Source organism: Pithys albifrons, chromosome 2 (assembly GCF_047495875.1).
Source record: "Pithys albifrons albifrons isolate INPA30051 chromosome 2, PitAlb_v1, whole genome shotgun sequence".
Taxonomy (NCBI): domain Eukaryota; kingdom Metazoa; phylum Chordata; class Aves; order Passeriformes; family Thamnophilidae; genus Pithys; species Pithys albifrons.
The window spans coordinates 49277584-49296581 of record NC_092459.1 but is presented as its reverse complement, the minus strand read 5'-3'; the positions used below and the strand labels follow the sequence as shown (position 1 = coordinate 49296581).

Genomic DNA, 18998 nt, shown 5'->3' with positions numbered 1-18998 from the left:
CAGACCTGTCAAAGAATTAAGTCCTTTGGGTAAAATTGTGGATACTACCTTTTCTCTCTCTTTTTAGGTTGTTTTTTCTCATGCATTATGAATAATAAGTGTATTCTGCATTTTCCACTGAAGTTACAAAAGTTTAAGTTACCATTTTTAGTCCTGATATTAAGGTCTCTTTGTTCAGATTGTTCGTTTTGTGTTTTGAATTGTATTTTAAAAGAAATAATGTCTCCCCTACACTTGAGTGGTCATCTTGCCCTGAAGCATCAAGTTCATCTGAGTGAATAGAGAGCTCAAATGAAAGGTAATGGTCTGGTAGCTGTGGTAGTAGTGTAATTATGGTAGTACTTAAGGACTTACTGAGTGTGTAAGTAGAGAGTAGAAAACTGAGTGTAGGAACTGTTTCAGTAGACAAGGCTGAGTCATATTGGATGAAAATAAGTATAATGTGCAGTCGGTGAGGGCTAGAACTTGTAAGTATTTTTTAGCTCTAAAATTTTTAGAAGAGTTCAGATATGGGTGACTTCAGCAGATGGAAGGAAGAGGGAAAGCAGAGGAATCTTGCTTGAGTTGTCATAAAGCACGGAGAGGAATAGAGGCAGCTATGAATGAAGATGAAAATAGAGGAGAAAGAAAATTACTTTTTTATGTCACCTAGGTTCAAGGAAGATCATTCAAAATTTCTTTGTGTCCCAGTGCCCTACTTAAGGATCTCAGAGGCTGCTCCCAGCGACTGATCACTGAATAGTCCTCTACATTTTCCTCCCAGAGATCCACATGTGACAGAAGAGAAACACATCCTGACTTAGGATATGTGTAAGAAGTCTGGTTTTGCTGGTTAAAACCTCAGCTCAGTGACCTGAAAAAAATTGGCTAAAATATTTCAAGCTTACCTTTACAAGATTGAAGTTATATTACAATAGTTGAAAAATATTGCAAGCTTGTCCAGTGTGTCTTTTCCAACATGATGTGATCATTTCCAGTTCTTTAGAAGTTTCATAGTTGGAAGGGAACTCAGGAGCTGAGAAGTGGAGAATGTGCTAACTTTTTGAAAGAGAAATACTCTTTTGGATTTTCTTTTCTCAGTGAGGCAGCTGTTGCTTCCTGTGCTTCAGAGTAGCCTTGCCTTGGCTGTGTTCCCCTGGTGTAGCCCTGCTTCAGACATGCTTTGATATATACTCCTCATGTCTGCTCCTGTGCAGAGCAATGCTTCTAAGCCAAATGGTTGAAAAAGGCCAAGTGATATTTTTTAAGGATTTTCACTTCTTAGGTGAAGTTACTTGGGAAGATTTTCCAAAATCTATAAAAAAGTGTTTAATTATTTGGTGTATTTTTGTCAGCCTTCTGCTTTGTGTGCTGAGACTTGTGTTTCCCAATGGTAAGAAGGTAAGTCTTTTGAGCTGCCAGTGTTTTGATAGCTCTGCCAGGAGTGTGGTCTTTCAGTCCCCTGTATGAGGAATGTTAGAAGTCCATCTGTTGATCCCTAAAAATGATTCCAGGAAAACTGCTTTGAATTGTGCTGGGGTTTTTATTTGGTAACTTTCTACAGGAGGTAATTATTGGAATTCCCTCAGTGAGTGTTTGGCACGCTCTATTTCTTCAAATTTCCTTTTTGAAATGCAAAAGCACTGCAGCCTGAGCAATCTCCCCAGCTTTGCCTCCATCAGTTGTGGGGCCATCAGCACTCTGCTGCGTGGTTTACAATAGCTGGGTCTCAATCTGAAGGTTAGAAAAATGTAAAAACAAGTAAAGTGAAGTACAGGCATTCACAGACATGTTTTGATTGCCTGTAGTGCTGGAAGTCAGGAGTGCTTGGGAGACAGCTGGTAACTGTTCTGTTAAAACTGCCAAGTCTTCAAATATATCTGTACAACTCTGTAGATCCTGTTGATTAAATCTTAATTTACCTATTAACTGTCTAAATATTGGCACAGATACTACTTCTGTCAATGAGATGGGCATGAAAATATTTTTTCTAATGTTGTTTTACATGCTGTTGTCCAAGTGTTTATGTCTGTTATCAATTTCTTTAGGGGGATGGAAGCTAAACTGGAATAGTTGCCAATTTTGTCCACTGGGCTTTCACTGCTGGAAATGTCCTTGCCTTGAATGCTTTCTCTTCCAGTAAGAAATAGGATGTCCTTTTTCACTCCCTGCTGGAACAACCTGTAGTTTGCCACTGTTGACTCTTCTTCAGCTAAAGGTAGGTAGGGGAAGAAGGTTGGCCATGCTAGTTCTCTTAGAGAACTCAAGCCTTTGGGTTATGTCCAGTAATGTACCAGGTGCTCTTGTTTTATTTTGTAACATGGTTATCTATGGTTCTGTGAGAAGGGATTCACAATGGGTGCTATTTTTATATAAACACTGCAATGGGTACATAACTCAGGTGCTGAGAGTGGCAGCTCTGGGCTTGGAATGGAGGACCTGATAAATGGGGATTTCTGTGTGCCTGTCAAGTGAGTGCTACTGCACACCTTCCCATTTGTTTGATCTTCCTTTTTGGCCAGTGTGACAGTTTAGGTGTTCTCCTACTTTATGACAGATATAGAGTGTTCTAAGACAATTCAGGAAGCCAGCAGAATTTTTTTGAGATCTATTTTGCTCATTTAAATTTTATTTTAAATTCAGGTTGTATATTACTAAATTGTGTTTTAAAATTAGACATGGCAATTATATGTATTATGACCCCTCCGTCTTGGGAGGTTAATGGGGTTGTCCTGAGTGGTCTGGTTAAACAGGCAAATGTACTTCAGGTTGTCTCAGTTTTATGCTATTTTCCACACCCAAACTTGTATATTACTTAGTAATTGCAATTTGTGACCTGAATATTCATTGTTAATGTGAAGTATTTGCATTTGTATGTAGTGCCAAGAGGGGGCAGCAGCTTCCTTCAAATCTTCAGCATTTAAGGAGCCTTTGAGAAACAGAACCTGTTCTTTTGTGGGTTGGTTGTTGAGGGGTTTTTTTGTGAGGCATTGTTTTTGCTTGTTTGGTTGGGTTTTTTTTAATCTAAAAAATAGAAAACTTTATTCATTAGAACTATTTCTAGTAATATGTTATCTTAAAATTACAATCATCCGGTCTAGTTGACATCCATAGTAAGTACTTTGCAGGTAACACATCTTAAAGTTAAAAATTGTCCTTTCTTTATATCAGTGTAGCATATGTGCAAGCACACATAAACACAGACATGTATAATTTCATATAGCTCTGGATTCACAACTTCTTAAAAAATACTTGAATATCCCCATCAATTACTTAAAAAAATGCACGCTTTGCTCTCTTACAAGCTCACAGCCAAGCACTGAGATTTTTTATTTCTGTTTGTGGTTGGGTTAAGGCTTTCCAAAAGAAGGGACCAAATGTACTGATAAAACATGAAATGAGGTATCAGGTAGATTCGTAAACTCTCCTGCCTGCACTTTGCTAGTGCCTTTCAATCATGATAGGGAACCAACCTTGTCACATTCCTGGAATCCTTGCTGGAACAGAGGCTGCCATAATCATGTCAAATTGTGGTGAGAAGTGGGAAAAAAAGGAGATGATGATTACATTTTGCTCTAGTCTAGTTTAAGATAGAAGCCTCTTTGTTGGAGAAAAGAGAAAGGTCAGGTCACATTGACCCATCATCACATTTTCCTTACTGCTGTTGGTTTCCAGTGACCACCAAATGATAGTGGAATCTCCAGACCTTGTTTGCTGTAGTTAAACCAGGTGATCAGTAGATCTGTCAGTGAAATGTTCTAAGACATATTTATGTTCTCAGTGCTGGTCCCTGTACAATAATGTGATCATACTATAAATCGGGGCAGGATGAAGTGTGACTTCATATGTTAAAAAGTTACCTATATAAATTAAATACTTACCTTAAAGGAATATCTTTTATGAACACCATTTGCCAGGCCTGTGTAAGATAGTAGGAAAGTTATTGCAGCATTGTATCAAAAGCATGGCTTGCTTGGTGTTGTGGGATATCAAAAAATCTTGTACTTGGGATGCTGAAAGCACTTTGGAAGAGAAGTTGCATGAGCCATCCACAACCTTTCCATATCCACGTATGACACTGGCATTTCCATATAACAGGCATGCTTTAACCAGGTCACCTCATTCAAATTTTATAAAACTGTCTGTCAGAACAGATGGTGTCACTTAAGGATAAAAAGCTTAGCCATAGATGTGAAGAAAAGCTGCCTCTTCAAGTCAGGTCTGCTAGCACGTCTTAGTCTTTATCACCCCTGTCTTCTCTCCCTGCCGACCCAGGACTTTTCACAGGTTTGTGATTGGTGTTTTCAGAGGTCTTTACATTTTTGGGTGGGTTTGATTTGTTGCTACAGCTCTGGACAGGTGGCAGCATATCTGTCTATCTCAGTTTGCCCATCTGTGAAAGGGTGTTTTCCTGGGCCAGAGAAATTAAGATGCACAAAACAAGTTTGTAAAGAAGTTTCTAGTATATGCTCAAGGGGCTAAATAGTTCAGAGAAGAGGCTGGGTGGTGGGTAATGTAAATTACTGCCTTTTCTCCCCCTCTCTTCTGGCAAGCATCACCATGTTCTCTGCTATCTGCCATTCCTCATGGAAGATGACTTCTGATAAGCACCAACCATTGCTGTATGTTTCTGTATTGTTCATATTAAATTGTTCTTGGTGTTTCTTTTAAGCCTAGGATTTTGGCATTGCTTTTTTGCCTGCCTTCTGGTAGGCAACATACATGTGTTTTTAAAGTCTATTATTGTCTGTTGTCTTCTGCTGTGGCTGAGAGAATGTTACAGGTTTTGAATGATTTGTTATATTCATAAGTTTTCTCACTCTTTTGGGTGGCCCAGAATTAATAGGAGGAAATGCTGGGTATTCGGGGATACTGTCCCTCTTTGGGTTAGCCGTTAATGCAGATTACTAATGCATTAAGGGAGCTTTTCCAGTAAAGTCTGTTAAAAATTCTATGTCTAGTCAAAATCATGGATTCTTGAGGTCAGTTCAGGGTGGTTATTGAGGGCACAAATGCCTTAGTAACACTACTATGTCACATTTGTTGAAATATTCTTTGCTATGCTGAAAAATGATGCTGTGCTTTAACTTGTTGAAGTTGTCTCCTCCCTGGATTTCTCATTTTTATGCTTGTGGCTGTATAAAAATAAACAGGATGATAATCTCTTGGATGTCACATGGCAGCACAGTAGCTGTGTTGCAAGTGTCTGAGTAAGTAATGAATTAACTCAGTCCAGGATAACCTTTGACTACTGTAGATGGCAAATATTTTTCAGGACTTAACAGCCACTTAACATGAGGTGAAGCCAAAACAAATTGGTGGAGTTTTAATGAAAAAATCTCCAGATTCTCATGTCCAGACTATACAATGAGATAGCACAGAAAGATGTGAGGCATCCTTATCACGGATGAGTTTTCTCCAACTTAGGATGTCTTCCCTCTTGTCTTTATCTGGTTTAGAAATACTTTATCTGACTCCTCGCATGTCCTTTATGGACTCTAGGACTGTACGTGGGAGGGAGGGGGGGCTTGAAAAAAATGGAAACCCTCAGGTTTCTATTTTAAGTTTGAAGGTGATTGTGGAGAAGTGGCAACTTCCTTTTAAATATGTTCCATGTAATGTATTCTGTCTTCAGTAATTCATAGGCATTGCAACATTGTTAGTCTTGATAACCCCACAGAGCTATGACAGCGTAATTTTCAGTGTAGGTATCAACACTGATGAGTTTCAAATGAAATGGTAAATTCTGTTTTCACACTGTACTAATTGCAGTGGAGGTTGGAGGTCAGTCCAAGCTTACATCATACCTGACACTGGAAAGAAAAGGGCAGTACAGAATTTTTATTATGAAAAATAAGGAAAAAGGAATGCAACAACGTAACCTTGTCATTTCTTGGGTCTGGCCTGATTACGGGATAGGGGAGCCCTCAAGACACTCACTCACTGAGCAAAGCTAAGCTGTTTTTGGACAGAGGGTGAACAGAAAAATACAAATGGATTCATGTAAGGTTACTTTTCAATGGGTATCCGATCCCACAAGACTGCTGTGAGACCACTGACTCCTTTCTTAGAATTCCTTTTTTTTGCTTTTTGTTTTAATGTTAGTGATTCATCAGACAGGTAAGTGCAGTTAGACATTTGCTCCTGTAATGGGACCTACAGCCTGACATTCCCATCCTGTGTAGGGAATATTTTGGGCCTCAGACAAGGTTTCACTAAAATCTGCCCACAGAGTGAAGAACTGCCAGTTCTCTGGCAGGCAGTGGGAGAAATCTGAAGAAAGTCTATATTAAAAGCTCAGTCTTCCCAGGTTTTAGCCATGCCAATTATGCAGACCAGCTATGGGATTCACAAGCTGCTTTTAATGGTTGGAATCCAACCTCATGGGTTTTTTTAAATAAGGAGGCAGGGATCTGTCATTTACACACAGGTGCTGGAGACACTGCTGTGACTGGCTGCTGTTTTAACTCAGTGCTTACAATCCTGATCAGATGCAGGGGGAGCAGATTGGCCTTGGTTCTTTTCCTGCCTTTCCCCATCTATATAGACTGCTGTAGCCAGTGGGCTATTGAGCTGGTTGAACCCATCCTGTGTCTGGAGAGGGAGGTAAGGCCAAGTTTTTGATGCAGAGACAGACCATAAAAGAGAGCAGTTGATGCTGTAAGTGAGCAAGTAGGACATCCCCTGAGCTGGGAAATCATAGTTCCAACCTACAAGGGCTAATTTTAATCTATTTCCTGTTGGAAGTAAAGATTCTGGTAGGTACTAAGGTAGAGTTTAATATCTGATTAGCAACTAAAAGAAATAAATACTCTTTAGAATTACACTTGATAGGAAAAAAAAGCTTTTGTATCGAGCACTAGAAAAATACTTGATAGAAGAAATAAGAATTTGCAATCTATTTCCCAGTCAGGGGTGCAAGCAAAGAACATTTGTGTTTTTCCTGTGGTATTTTCAGAATCTTTATTGCAGTTGGTTTTTTGTATTTTTGTGTTTTAAATATAAGGCACCAGTTGGAAACACATGCCAAGCTGTCAGTTTTTTATTTCATTTGTAGGTAGTGGACACCATCTTCTACACTTTCTTGCCTCAAGAGGTACCTTCTTCAGTTCCCTTGGTCAGACGTGCAGTTACAGTGCTGCCCCTGTTCCTGTCAGAGTCAGAGACTTGCTGTCAACTGCGATGGGACAGGCAGGCCCTTAGTGCCATAAGCAGTTAATATTTAACCTTCTCGTGAACTCTGGCTTGATTTTACAGCTCCAGCCCACTGGGACTGCCTGCTCAGGAAACTTTAGTACCAAAATGCTATTGAAAGTCTCTATTGACCAGAGGGTCAAACTCTGCTTTCATACCATCTGTAGAGATGTCGGAGAGAGATCTAGAGCTAAAGCAGCTCTTCCAAGAGTGGAAATGTCCCAGACTGGTGCATACACTAACCCTCACTGTGAAACAAAGGTTTTTAAACACGAGATGTTTTATAAGGCTGCCTTGCATAGGGTTTTGATAGAACAGGCTGATGTAGACAAGCTGGAATTTGATGTATCAGTATGTAAGAAGCCACTCAGACGATGAGTATGGGGATGAGCACTAGCACTTCTAAGATTCAGGCAGTCCCCTTTCCTTCCTGTAACAGGATTTTGTATCTCTACCAGTTAGGATAGAGAGGCTACATGGGTAGAAGTTCCCTTGCATATCTGCTGCTAGGGTCACTAAAAATTTCCCAGGTCAAGGCAAAGCAGCCTGAGGCTTTTGAGGTTAACCACCCTCATCAGTCACTCAGATATGAACCAAGAAGCACCATGGCAGTGACCAGGAGCTGTGCATTATTACAGAGCTGCTGTGTTGCCTCCATCCCTACTGGCACCAAGCCACTGTGAAGGGAGGCTGGAGATGTTAACAGTGTTTTTTTTCTGAGGCAGGGGAGGTGGGAATGAAGGCAAGGTGGAAATTGAGAGCCAGCTTTTCATTAGGCTAAACCAGCTGTATTAAGATGTGTTTGAATGACAGCAGAAATGGGCATATGCTGCCAAGAACCCTTTGACACTTGCAGCATGCTGCAGATGCACCAAGCATGTGGCAGAACCATGCAACAAGTTCATTATAATACAAGCTAAGTGTCATTTGCTGCCCACTCCCTTGTATTGCTGTGTTATTAGCTGCCTCATTAGGTGGGGAGCAGGCTTGATTACTCACTTGTTTGTCCAGGGACAAGTCAGGCTAATTAGTTGTGTGGGCGGAGGATTGGTTTCAGGCTCATCAGGAGGGCATCCTCATCCTTTCCTCAATTATATGCATCCACCAGTGGGGTTGGGCACAGATGTTTGTTTGTGGCTTCTTCTTTAGAGCTTATGGACAGAAAAGCTGGGCTAAATGGGGCACCAGAGAACCTTTTTTAGCCTGTCACACTGAGACTGGGAATTGCAGCAGCACAACTGGCACTTTTGCAGGCCTTAAGGAACACTTCTTTCTCACCCTGCAGGATATGTGATGAGAGTGGGTGTGCAGTGATGATCGAGTCACCGAGTTAAGTGACAGGCCTGTGTGACTGATTTACAAATACCAGTGTTCTTTATTTACACAGACATGTAAACAACAGAAGGTAAACAACACCGCCCAGCTCAGTCTAACAAACAGGCTGCTGCTGTTTCACTTCAGGACCTGAGGTGTTTTAGACATTTCACAGAAACTGTAATGACAGGAAACACAGGAAGGCTACGAGGTTACCTTGACTCTTTCTTCTTTGCACAGGAGTCGCATGCACGGTGCAGCATGTGGGGGAATGGCACCACTCGAGGCCACAAACATGCTTATGCAAAGAACCCGCTCAGAGCTTGCCTTAAGTTCGGGTATGGCTGGAGTTAGCAATATTCGTGAGTAGTATCACTGCCACCAGTCTGTCCTCTGACAGCACTTTCCACCTAGGGATGCGAAAGCACTTTGCAAACAGACTGATTCATCTTCGTTGCATCCCTTGCAAATTATCCCATTTACACACAAGGAAATGAAGGGCCTTCAAAGAGGGACTTTCTCAGAGCTCAGGTTTTACTGGTCTCGTCTCCCAACCCTGTGCTTTAAATATAGCACCATTCTATCTTCACAGAAGTGTATCGCTTCTTGACATTTTAGGACAAGCTTTTGAATGCAGAAAAATGCCCCAAGCACTGGAGGTAGAAAGGCAGCGGATGGTCCCAGTTGCTCCCAGAAGCTGTTTTGCTCTAACGCTGAAAGGAGTCAGCTACTGTGCAGTACATTGCACCCACCCCCACGCTTTTTCAAGTTTGTCCAAAAACAGAACTTAGGGGTATATTAGCTGCAAAAGAAAAACTATTTGCAAACAATGGTGCTGATCTGCTGTCTTGCAAATTTAGCTGCAACAGTAAGCCATACACACACTGTGTTTTACTTAGTTGAAATATTTCAAACAGAAATGTTACATTAGATTTGTAAGACAGAAAAATACCTAGTGGAGCAATAAAGAGTTCAGGAAGTTTGCTGCTTTGTGCCAAGGAAAAAATTTCCTTATAGTTTAGCAGCAAAAAGATCAGCTAGGGCTTGAATGGGATTTAATTCTTAGCTGTAAATTCACATTTTGGTTCCATGCACACTTCCTAAATTAAAAAAAATGAAACCAGATTAACTGGTGTTGGATGTGTTGTTTGGTTTTTTGGTTGCTTTTTCTTTTTTCTGTTTTAGAGTGATCACCATGGCTTGAATCCAAAACCAGTTTCAGCCTTTCTACCTATTTCTAACACGAATTGCACGTTAGACAGGCTCAGCTCCTATGCTAGATCAAATTCAAGCATGTGAGAATTGCTGCTAAAAAAGGAGCTGGGACGTTGAGTTTGAGCACAATATTTAGATGCTCAGCTGCCTTCTCTTGTGCACATTATACTTCAAGTAGTTTCACTTCTTACCCTCCCAGTAAGAACTACAGTGATGCCCTATCTTCAGCTTTCATAGGAAAGGAGATGAATCACCACAACCATAAGATACACCATTTGCAGCTGCCAGTACAGCAGCAGGTAAAATAAAAACAGAAAAGGAGGCCTTTTTTACCTTAAACAGGCATTTCTGCAATACTTTCAAACCCCCAGATGAAAAGGAAACTTAAGAAATTCTCCTTAAATAAAAGCTATGTACAAATTGCACATATTGCAAATGGAGCACTGAGATCAGTTACAGAAAATAAGATATACAGTCTTCACTGATAACATCTCTCTTGCTATAAACAGTGATAAACAGCATATGCTTTCTTCAGATGTCAGAACCCAGCAAGACAGCAATATTATGTACACAGGGCTTGTTTGCCTTCTGCCTCCCACAGCAGAGTCCCTCCAAACTCTGTTTTCACTTCAGAAAGCTGTGCAGGGATGTTCCTGCACACCACGCCTCTCCTGCTCGGCAAATCACAAGAGTGCTGTCATTGCTGTCTGGCTTATGGGTTTTAGGCAGTCTCTGGGTGTTGAGTAACCCTCGCTCCCGAGGGCATTTTGCTGAGGTTTCTGGTAGTCTGTGCTGTAGCTCACGGAGGTCAGAACACCATTAACTTTGGGTTTGTCATAGTTTATGACACTCTGGGGTGTCTGATAGTCTCCATTCCTGGTGTCGGTCTTACATGAACTGGAGAAGCTGCTGGCAGTAAGGGAGTGTATCTGAGATGAGATGACAGGAATGTTGTAGCCATTTTCAGAAGAGAAATTATTTTCTCTTGTTATGTGCCGCTCTATGATGGGGGTGGCGTATTCAGGCTCTTGGCTGGTCAGGGGCAGAGCATATTCATGCCGGTTGGCTCTGTGTGGGCAGTGATAGTGGTTTTCAAACTCAGAACTGCCCCTTCTTCCCTCATCTTTGGTGTCCATGGGTCGAAAAGTAGATCCTTTACGTGTTACTGTCCCAGTCCCGATCATGAGAGGCTGCTGATAATCTAAAAGGAAGCATGAACTGCTCAATGAGGCACAGAATGGTTATTTTATGTACATAATACTTATGCATAGATATGTATTTTATGTTGAAAAACTACTTTGTTATTGTATCAAATGTGTGGTTATTGGGGATGTGAGGAAACCTTTCGTCAACACTGATCCTGTAACCTCCTTCAGAGAAAGCACTGCAGAATATGGCAGAAGCTCTTTCACAGAGGAGCTCCAATCTGCCACCCCTTTTCCTATTCCCTCCCTCCCTTTCCCTACTTCTGCACCCAAATAAATTAACATTTCTGGAGTATAATTAAAAGCCCTTAAAAAAAGAGTGAAGGCAACAAAATATTAGCACTAGACTGGACAAAGGACACTGCATGAAGATTTCAAGTGAGAAGTTTTGCAAAACAAGTGTTCCACTTTTGGAATAATTAAAATACCCAGAGGATTCTTAATGAGTCGGCTTTATTTAAAAGGCATCTCACAATAGCTGACTGACAAGAAGGATGAAGTTAGGCAAAACGGCAGCCAAGAGAGTCAATGGGAGTGTGAAACGCGCGAAGCCAGCTCAGCAAGGCTGCAGGCATGCCAGGGAGTATGAGTGTGGGAGGAGGAGTGGGAACTGGTGCTGCTGGAGGAATTGGGCAGCCACCCCGGTCAAGGGGGATGACAGGGCTACAGCTGGTGACAGGCAAATGGCCTGAGCAGGAGCAAGGAGTGAGATGGAGGAAATACAGCCACAAGAAGTGCATGTTTGCACTTCTAGTCAAGGCAGATGCCAGGCTGCCATGTAAGAAAGAAATCTGAACTAAAAGGTTTTTTAAAAATCCAGTAATACTATTATGAGAAAATTCAATGTTTTAACTTTCTCGCTTTGGTGCTGGTGATCATCTCTTATGGATACATACGGTGGCCTGAACGGTTCTAGTAAATGACACTGCTAAAGCATGGTGTTTTCATGCAGGCGTGAAGAAGTTAGCTCAGTTTCTGTTCTGGCATCATGGTTCATCTGACATGAGTGTCGAATTCGAGCCCATATGTCCTGTGAATCTTTTTGGCAGTTTCTGGCTATATCCCAGACTTCAGCATGTAGGGTGAAGGTGTTATATTTCACTAAGTAAGTGGTGCAGCTCTCCTCCACATCGCTGCTACCATCCCCAGCAATCTCTTGCTCAGGATGCAGCATCTCAGCTTGCTCCTGGCTGCCTTTGGGAACTGGCAGGCAGACAGGCATTTGAAGTGAGGGAATTCCATGTAGCGTGATAACCTATATGCAAATTGTGTGCTCTCTGCAATTAAATTATTAAATGGCACATTTCTGAGTTGTATTCACATTTTTTATTTCATGTTTCTTATTTTTCAGGAGACTGTAGGTGAAATGCTAAGGCTGGGAAGGTGCCTGGGCCAGGCTGAGTTCAGACTTCCCACAAACACAGCAGGAGAGGAGGATGGAGAGAGCAGGCTAACCAAACATGGCCAAGGGAGCAAAATAACCATCATTTGTGAGCAATCTTTATTCATTAACTTTCCTTCATGACAGAAAACTGTTTCATAGATATCAGCATATTTATATTGGAAGTTTCTATAAAGGATTGAAACTGTCTTTGAAAGATACCAAGGGTAGCACCATATGGAATGACAGTAACCATCCATTTGTTTTTTAAATGCATTTCTCTGCCAAACACATTGAAGACATTCTAAGGAATTTCTAAGGTCTGGAGGCTGGGAACAGCAAACTAATCTTTCTGCAAGATTGATCACTGATCCCATGAATTGGCTGGTCTCACTAGCCTTACTAGACAGACTAGACTAGGCAGGGATAAGATGTGCTAAGAGGATGAATTAAAAAATCATCCCTTTGGGATGCAAATAGTACTGATGTGGGGATTTGCTCTATCCAAACAGTGACCCAGAGACAAGGTAGCATAGGACATAAGCACTGCGATTGGTTTTTTTCTTCTTTCCAGTCTACCCTCTTCCACTTCAGGGGGCCTCACCTTCCAGATAGCTCAGTCACCAGGAAAGCTGCATGGGGATCTCAGCACAACTTCCTGCTGGGCAAGATATCCCACCACAAACGCACTAAGTAATTTTATTATTTGCTCAGCAGTAAGAGGCATTATATTTTGTTCCATTTCCAGAGGTATTTGTGTTTAAATAGAAACACAAAAATTAGTCAGCAAACAATGCTATTCTTGCACTCCGTCCATGCTTGAGTGCCTTCAACCATTTCAGAGTCAGGAAATTCCAAAACAGTGGTCTTTCCCTCCCTAATATATTTAGCTGCTTCACTATATGTCTGAGATGAACATGTATAAATCTATTCCTGGGCTTGTGTAAGAGCTGGACCTGGAAGCATTGCTGGGCCATCCCACTCCTTGCTACCTACTCTACATGCAGAGCAAAAGGAATGCATCTGAGAGGAAGCCACTGTTACCTGCCATGTCACTGGTGACCAGATCCAATTTTTGTGGTGTGTCCTTCTCATTGTTATAGCTGATGGTAAATTCAGTTGACTGATGTCTGGTGAAGGGCTGCTTGATTTGTTTCCAACAGCCTAGGATAAAGAAATAAAAATAGCAGCAAGTTAAATGCTTAGAATTAGAAGCCTTACAAGAAAGTTGAATTTTTGATGTTCTCATTGCTGTTTATATAGGCTTACTTTTATAGTTAAAAAGTAAGCCTAAATGGGCTGTTTGTGAAAAGAGCCCTCTAACTATGGAGGGTGAAGAAAAAAGTGAATCATCAACTGGGATTTCCAAATGAAAACGAAACTTTACATAGTATTTTTTGTCAAGAAGGCTCAAACTCTAGGTGCCTGCACTGATGTCTTAATGAAGTACATTGATAAAATACTGGCTTTAAATAAGTTACATGTTTTGATATTGATTATGTGGCAAAAATAGTGCATAAATTTTTTTTTAGTAGATTAGTGTGGCTTCAATTTTGTTGATATCTGAGCATCTGCAGTCATCAATTAATTTGTTTTCACAACATCCTTGTGAGAAAGAAAAGAAAAAATACAATGCCAGGCACTTGCCTGGAGCCTGTGACAAGAGGTCTGTGGAGAGATGAGTCTGACTCCCAGCTTTCTAAGTCCCAAGCTCGGTTCATAAGGGCTTAGGAGCTTGATTTATGAAGCATGCATACAACAAATGAATTGACTGGTTAAGAGGCTATCTTTAATTTCTTGGGATTTGTCCTCATTAGTAAGTGAGAAAGGATTATGATGTGACCTTGAAAAATCATATTAGCAAATATGATGTTAAGTACAAATTAATTTTCTAATGAGGACAAGCTGCAGTGGGGAACAACATTCCTTTCACTGACGTCAGCACCTGCTGAGGGGTGAAATTTCAGAGCTGAGCTATTGCAAGACACTTGTCAAGAGACATGAACTGCTTAGTGGTTTCTTTTTTATTAAAAGCTGAGGTTCAGAAGAATATTCCTCTACAGAGTTGAAAAACAGCTAAACCCCAACTGCCAAGCTGATGGGAGACCCCACACTAGAAAGCATTATTGAGCAAGACAAAGAAAATATTTCATGGGGGTTTTGCAGGCATCTCCTAAAGCAGTGTGCTCAAGCCAATCCTTCATTCCAATTTTACACATGAAGTACAGTTCAGTATTCTTAAGCTTTATAAATACAGTCCCAACCAGGGAGGGCAATGAGATAAAAATATTAAAGCCATAAAAAATTATTATTCCTTGCTCTCTTGGAGAAAGACAATCACCTCTGCTGCGGGGAAAAGAAAAGCAAAGCAGCAATTTTCTGCAAAACAGGTATTTTGGAGGAGGAAAGGAAAAGGAGGACACCTGGGAGCACTCTTACATGCTAATTTATGCACTCTGTATAATAGATCTTTTGTTAATTGCCGTCTGTCATAGAAACCAAATTATATTGTTTCTCAGGGCACCGTGCTGGGATGACACAAGTGGGACTACCATTTGCCATTTCCCTTGTATAAAGAGGTGAATTTGAATGAGGAAATGTGGATGCTATTTTGCAAGCATTAAATGCTTAGTTGCATAAACCCCTTCCCATTGGCCCAATGGACAGGACGAAGTGCATGATTCTCCACTAACCTGATTTCTGAGTACTGGATAATCCATAGGAAAGTCCTTTGGCTTCTCGCCTGTGAGGAGAGAAAGGGATTTATAAATGTTTGTACCCACAACATTTCAGCCTCATGCCTTAGCTCCGGCAGAGCCTTTGTTTTTGGTGGCTGAGGACAAGGCTTCACTTCAAGTTCCTGGAGGCTGGTGTTTACTAGAATGTCAGGCATGCAAACCAACATTTTTACATTTTCTTTTTCCCATCTATGTGTAAGTTGTGAGTGCTGGCGTTCAAATTTCTGGAACTGGCACTTATCAATTTGATGTGTCCATGTCTGTATGTGTCACTCTGGGCTATGTTTGGGTCTGCTCTTCTGAATCCTTTGGCTAGTTTGTAGATTTACTGGGAATCCTGGGCAGAGCTGGGTACTGCTAGTGATGAAGCAGCATCACTAGAGCATTGCTTATACTTGCAAATCCCCATCTGCTGACAGAAGCATTCCTTGACTCTACACACAAGTGCAGGTTCATACAAATGGGCATCTAGCAAGAGGCACAGTGAGCAGTGCTTCTTCCAATCCCCTGACTTGGGAGACGAAGTGGTTTAGTTTTAGCTGCTTTTCCCATTGTATCTGTGCGACTCCTTATAGATGGGCTCTGCTTTCAGCCTGCTAGGTTAAGTGCTCTAACTTAAGGGGCTGGGAAGCAGAAACACAACAGGAGGGAAATAAAAGAAAATAATCCAGATAGCTCAAATCTTCCCTTTGCTGAATTTTCACTTGGTTTTGGTGTTGAAAATATTCTGTCTTTGATTGCTTTACACCTTAGTATTTGTGGGTAGGCTGAAGAGCTGGTTACATTCGACTGTAAATTGGAGTGCACAATTCTGACCTGCTTTACCTTCTTTCTTCTATGGGACTATGGGAGGTGTACAATAAGAAATACAATTTACATAGATACAACATGAGTTCTACTTAAAAGGAAGACTGACAAACAGGACAATTCCAAGGTCCCTGGTAAAGAAGCTATGAAAAGAGGGCACAAAGTTGGACATGCTAGGTGGGTATCCACAAATGCCTGCCATGACAAGAGCCAGTATCTTACTTGCGTAGGGCTGCACAGATACAAATTCCAGAGAACACGAACAGACACAGCACGATGAGGATGGGGACAATTATAGCTGTAAGTTTTGAACCTGCATGAGAAAAAAAAGGGATAAAAGTTTAAAAGGCAAATTACTCTGAAGATAATAAATTTTACTACAGAGAATGCAGCAAAAGGTAGGTAATTTTGCAAGAATGCTCCTTGAAGAGAGCATAAAAACATACAACTATAAAACTAAAATACCACTCCTCAGCCATGCTTGTTTGCCGTGTACCTATGTGGAACAATGTTGAGATGAAAGACCTGAGCATTCTTTCTCAAGGGTGACACTTGACTTGGCATCCTTATAAAGTGCAGTTCTTTCTTATTACACACTAGATGACCTTTAAAAAGCCACTTACACACACTTTGTTTGCAGTTGCTTATAAATCTGCCAAAGGAGGCTGCAATTTTTCATGCTGAGTACCTGGCTCATGCAGAACAGGCTGAAACATTTCAGTCAAAATAGTTCAAAGATCTCCATGAGTGGATCTAGGGGAAAACCAATTTAGTCCCTGTTAAATTCTAACACAACATGCTTTAGCACAGGGACTTGAAAATTAGCAGTGGAGTGGCTCTTGTGTCAGGAGTGTGCCATTCCATTCTCTGTTTCTACAGAGACTTGGCAGCTGAGAGAATAAGGTTGTACAAGTGTCCACAGGGTATTTACAATTCAGCAGATGAAGTCTCAGTAGGTTTAATTTTCAGTGAACATGTGTATGGTTTATTCATACTGCTGCACAGATGAACTGAGCTTGCTTGCTCTTGGCAAGAGTTTCAGAGTACTTTTTGTTACAGTGATTGCTTCTTACAACCAGTTTTTTCACAGAGGCATTCCTACAACTATCAGCTATCTAATGAGTAGCAGCATTTAGTACAGTGGGTCTGGTAATTCCTGGCTGGCTATAGGTCCACCAAACAGTCAGTATAAGCACCATATTCTGTTTGTTTGCTTTTTAAGGACTAAGAAGTTAGCTCCCCAACAATGAAGGATGAAGACTGCGAATTTAGGGAGAAGTATGCAAATTAAATTAAGGTTGTCTGAGCCCCCATGAATACAAGCATTATGGAAAAACATTTAATTACATAACTGTGCATTACTGTATGCTGCTTTGAGCTGGGGACCCTCAATGGGAGGGATCATGGTTGTGTAGAGAGAAGGTAACATTTCTGTGAGATCACTACCTCACATACTAAAATTATAAAAGATAGGAAATGAATGAAGAAGATCTCTTCCAAAAACTGCTGCTGAATGCTCACTGTAGTCCCTTGAGCAACCCACTGAGCATGGCTAATAAACCAACATGACAGGGAAACCAAAGCCTGATGTTTAACACATCAAGGAAAATTAAGGCCTTCAATCTCTTTCTGTGCCTTAAGACAAAAAGAACCTATGCTCCCCCCTCTTCTCGCTGTTGTTAATCTTTAATAAAGTCTGAAGGGAAAATGAAAGTTTTGGTTTGTGAGAAAGTTTCAAGTTCCCTCAGGCTGGGCTGAAGGCATGATGCATCCTAGAGAAAACACAGTACAACGAAGTGTTACCCAAGTTAGTTTCTTCTGATGGGATGGGCTCTGTAACAGTCCTGTCTTCTTTTCCAAGGGAGGTTTCTGTGCTCTGACTGGGTTTCTGCCACATTGAATGCGTAAATGAACTATTAGCTGCAAAAGAGAAGAGGGCATCAGTGGCACTGGGGTAACACAGTGGTTTTAGAGGCACTGGGGAGCACTGCTTACCCCATACCTGGCATTATTCGACACCCCATCAGCTCAAGCTTCAGTGCTATTCTTTGGTTCCAGGTTTGAGGGATAATTCGCACATAACGGGCCACTATTGGAGGGATGAAATTATTGCGTACTATGTCACCAGAGTTGGAGTTGCCTTGGAATACCTGCAATGAAATGTGCACATATTGTTTGCTCTGTTCTAAAAGTCTCTTTCTTCAAAGTGATCCTGACACCCAACTTCAAAGATTTTCTTGGGAGCAGGAGATAAAGACGTAAAAAAGAAAAAAACTGAAGTGAACTATTCTAGACATTTTAGTAAAATGGTTGGTTTTCCATGTCAAACTTGAAAAGTAACTATTAACTATGCAGTTGTTATTGCACTTATACAGTATTTCCCAGCATCAGCTCAGCCCCTTGTGCGGAACAGCAGTTCTTGCAATATTAACTCTTGGAGATGCTTCAGCATGATGGAGGAAAACCTAAAAGCCTGATGAGATAGAGAGGTGAGCTCAGCATGTCTTAGATAAAATGCCAGGCCATATGGGGTTGTAATGGGACACAAAACTAATATCATATGTAATACTTTATTAAGATTATTTGAATATAACAAGTCATTGTGAAAAGCCACAAGCCTTAGGAGTTCAGCCACTACTAGGCTGATTTGTCACTTTTTGGGTCAACATCCCCTTAGTCTAACATTTTAAAAATATTAAACCAGTTAACATTGGGCAATGAAATTCCTTGCCATGCAAGCTAAGAAAATCAGAGCTACGAGGAAACCTCTCTACAGCTCTACCAAATTTTTAAAAACTGCCATCACACCTGAGGACCAGGTAGAGCCTTCTCCCAAGGCAAGCCAAGCTCTCTCAGAAATGATGAGCGAAGTTCTGATTTTGAACACTGTAGGGACAGGGAGTGAGATTTTGGGGTTTCCTTTGTTTGAAAGGAAACATGAGGTTTTCAGGGGAACATGTTATCAGACAAACTTATGCAGCACATCTTTTGTCTGCAGGAACTTCTTGCAGTTCTTTTATATGTTCATTGTTAAAGTCACACAGAGTCTGTGAAAGCTGTTGGGTATTTTAGTGTAAGAGCATATATTTTACATACATAGGCTGTGTCCACTTGTGTCGGAAGAGTCCCACCAGCAAGGTGTGAGGAGTGGTGCAGCCCCGGTGA

General features: G+C 41.1%; 1 protein-coding gene across 3 annotated transcripts in view; it reads right to left on the bottom strand.

Moving 5' to 3' along the window:
* Nucleotides 1–8531: 8531 nt before the first annotated feature.
* Nucleotides 8532–18998, bottom strand: part of DCBLD1 (discoidin, CUB and LCCL domain containing 1) — a 47632-nt gene continuing 37165 nt past the window's right edge. For all 3 annotated transcript variants that reach the window (XM_071548956.1, XM_071548957.1, XM_071548958.1), the window contains exons 10-15: nucleotides 17836–17983; nucleotides 17637–17753; nucleotides 16056–16146; nucleotides 14982–15031; nucleotides 13333–13452; nucleotides 8532–10903 (exon numbers count right to left, since the gene is read on the bottom strand). In XM_071548956.1, the coding sequence (XP_071405057.1) occupies nucleotides 10386–10903; nucleotides 13333–13452; nucleotides 14982–15031; nucleotides 16056–16146; nucleotides 17637–17753; nucleotides 17836–17983 (1044 nt within the window). In that variant the 3' untranslated portion in view covers nucleotides 8532–10385. The remainder of the gene's footprint in view (nucleotides 10904–13332; nucleotides 13453–14981; nucleotides 15032–16055; nucleotides 16147–17636; nucleotides 17754–17835; nucleotides 17984–18998) is intronic.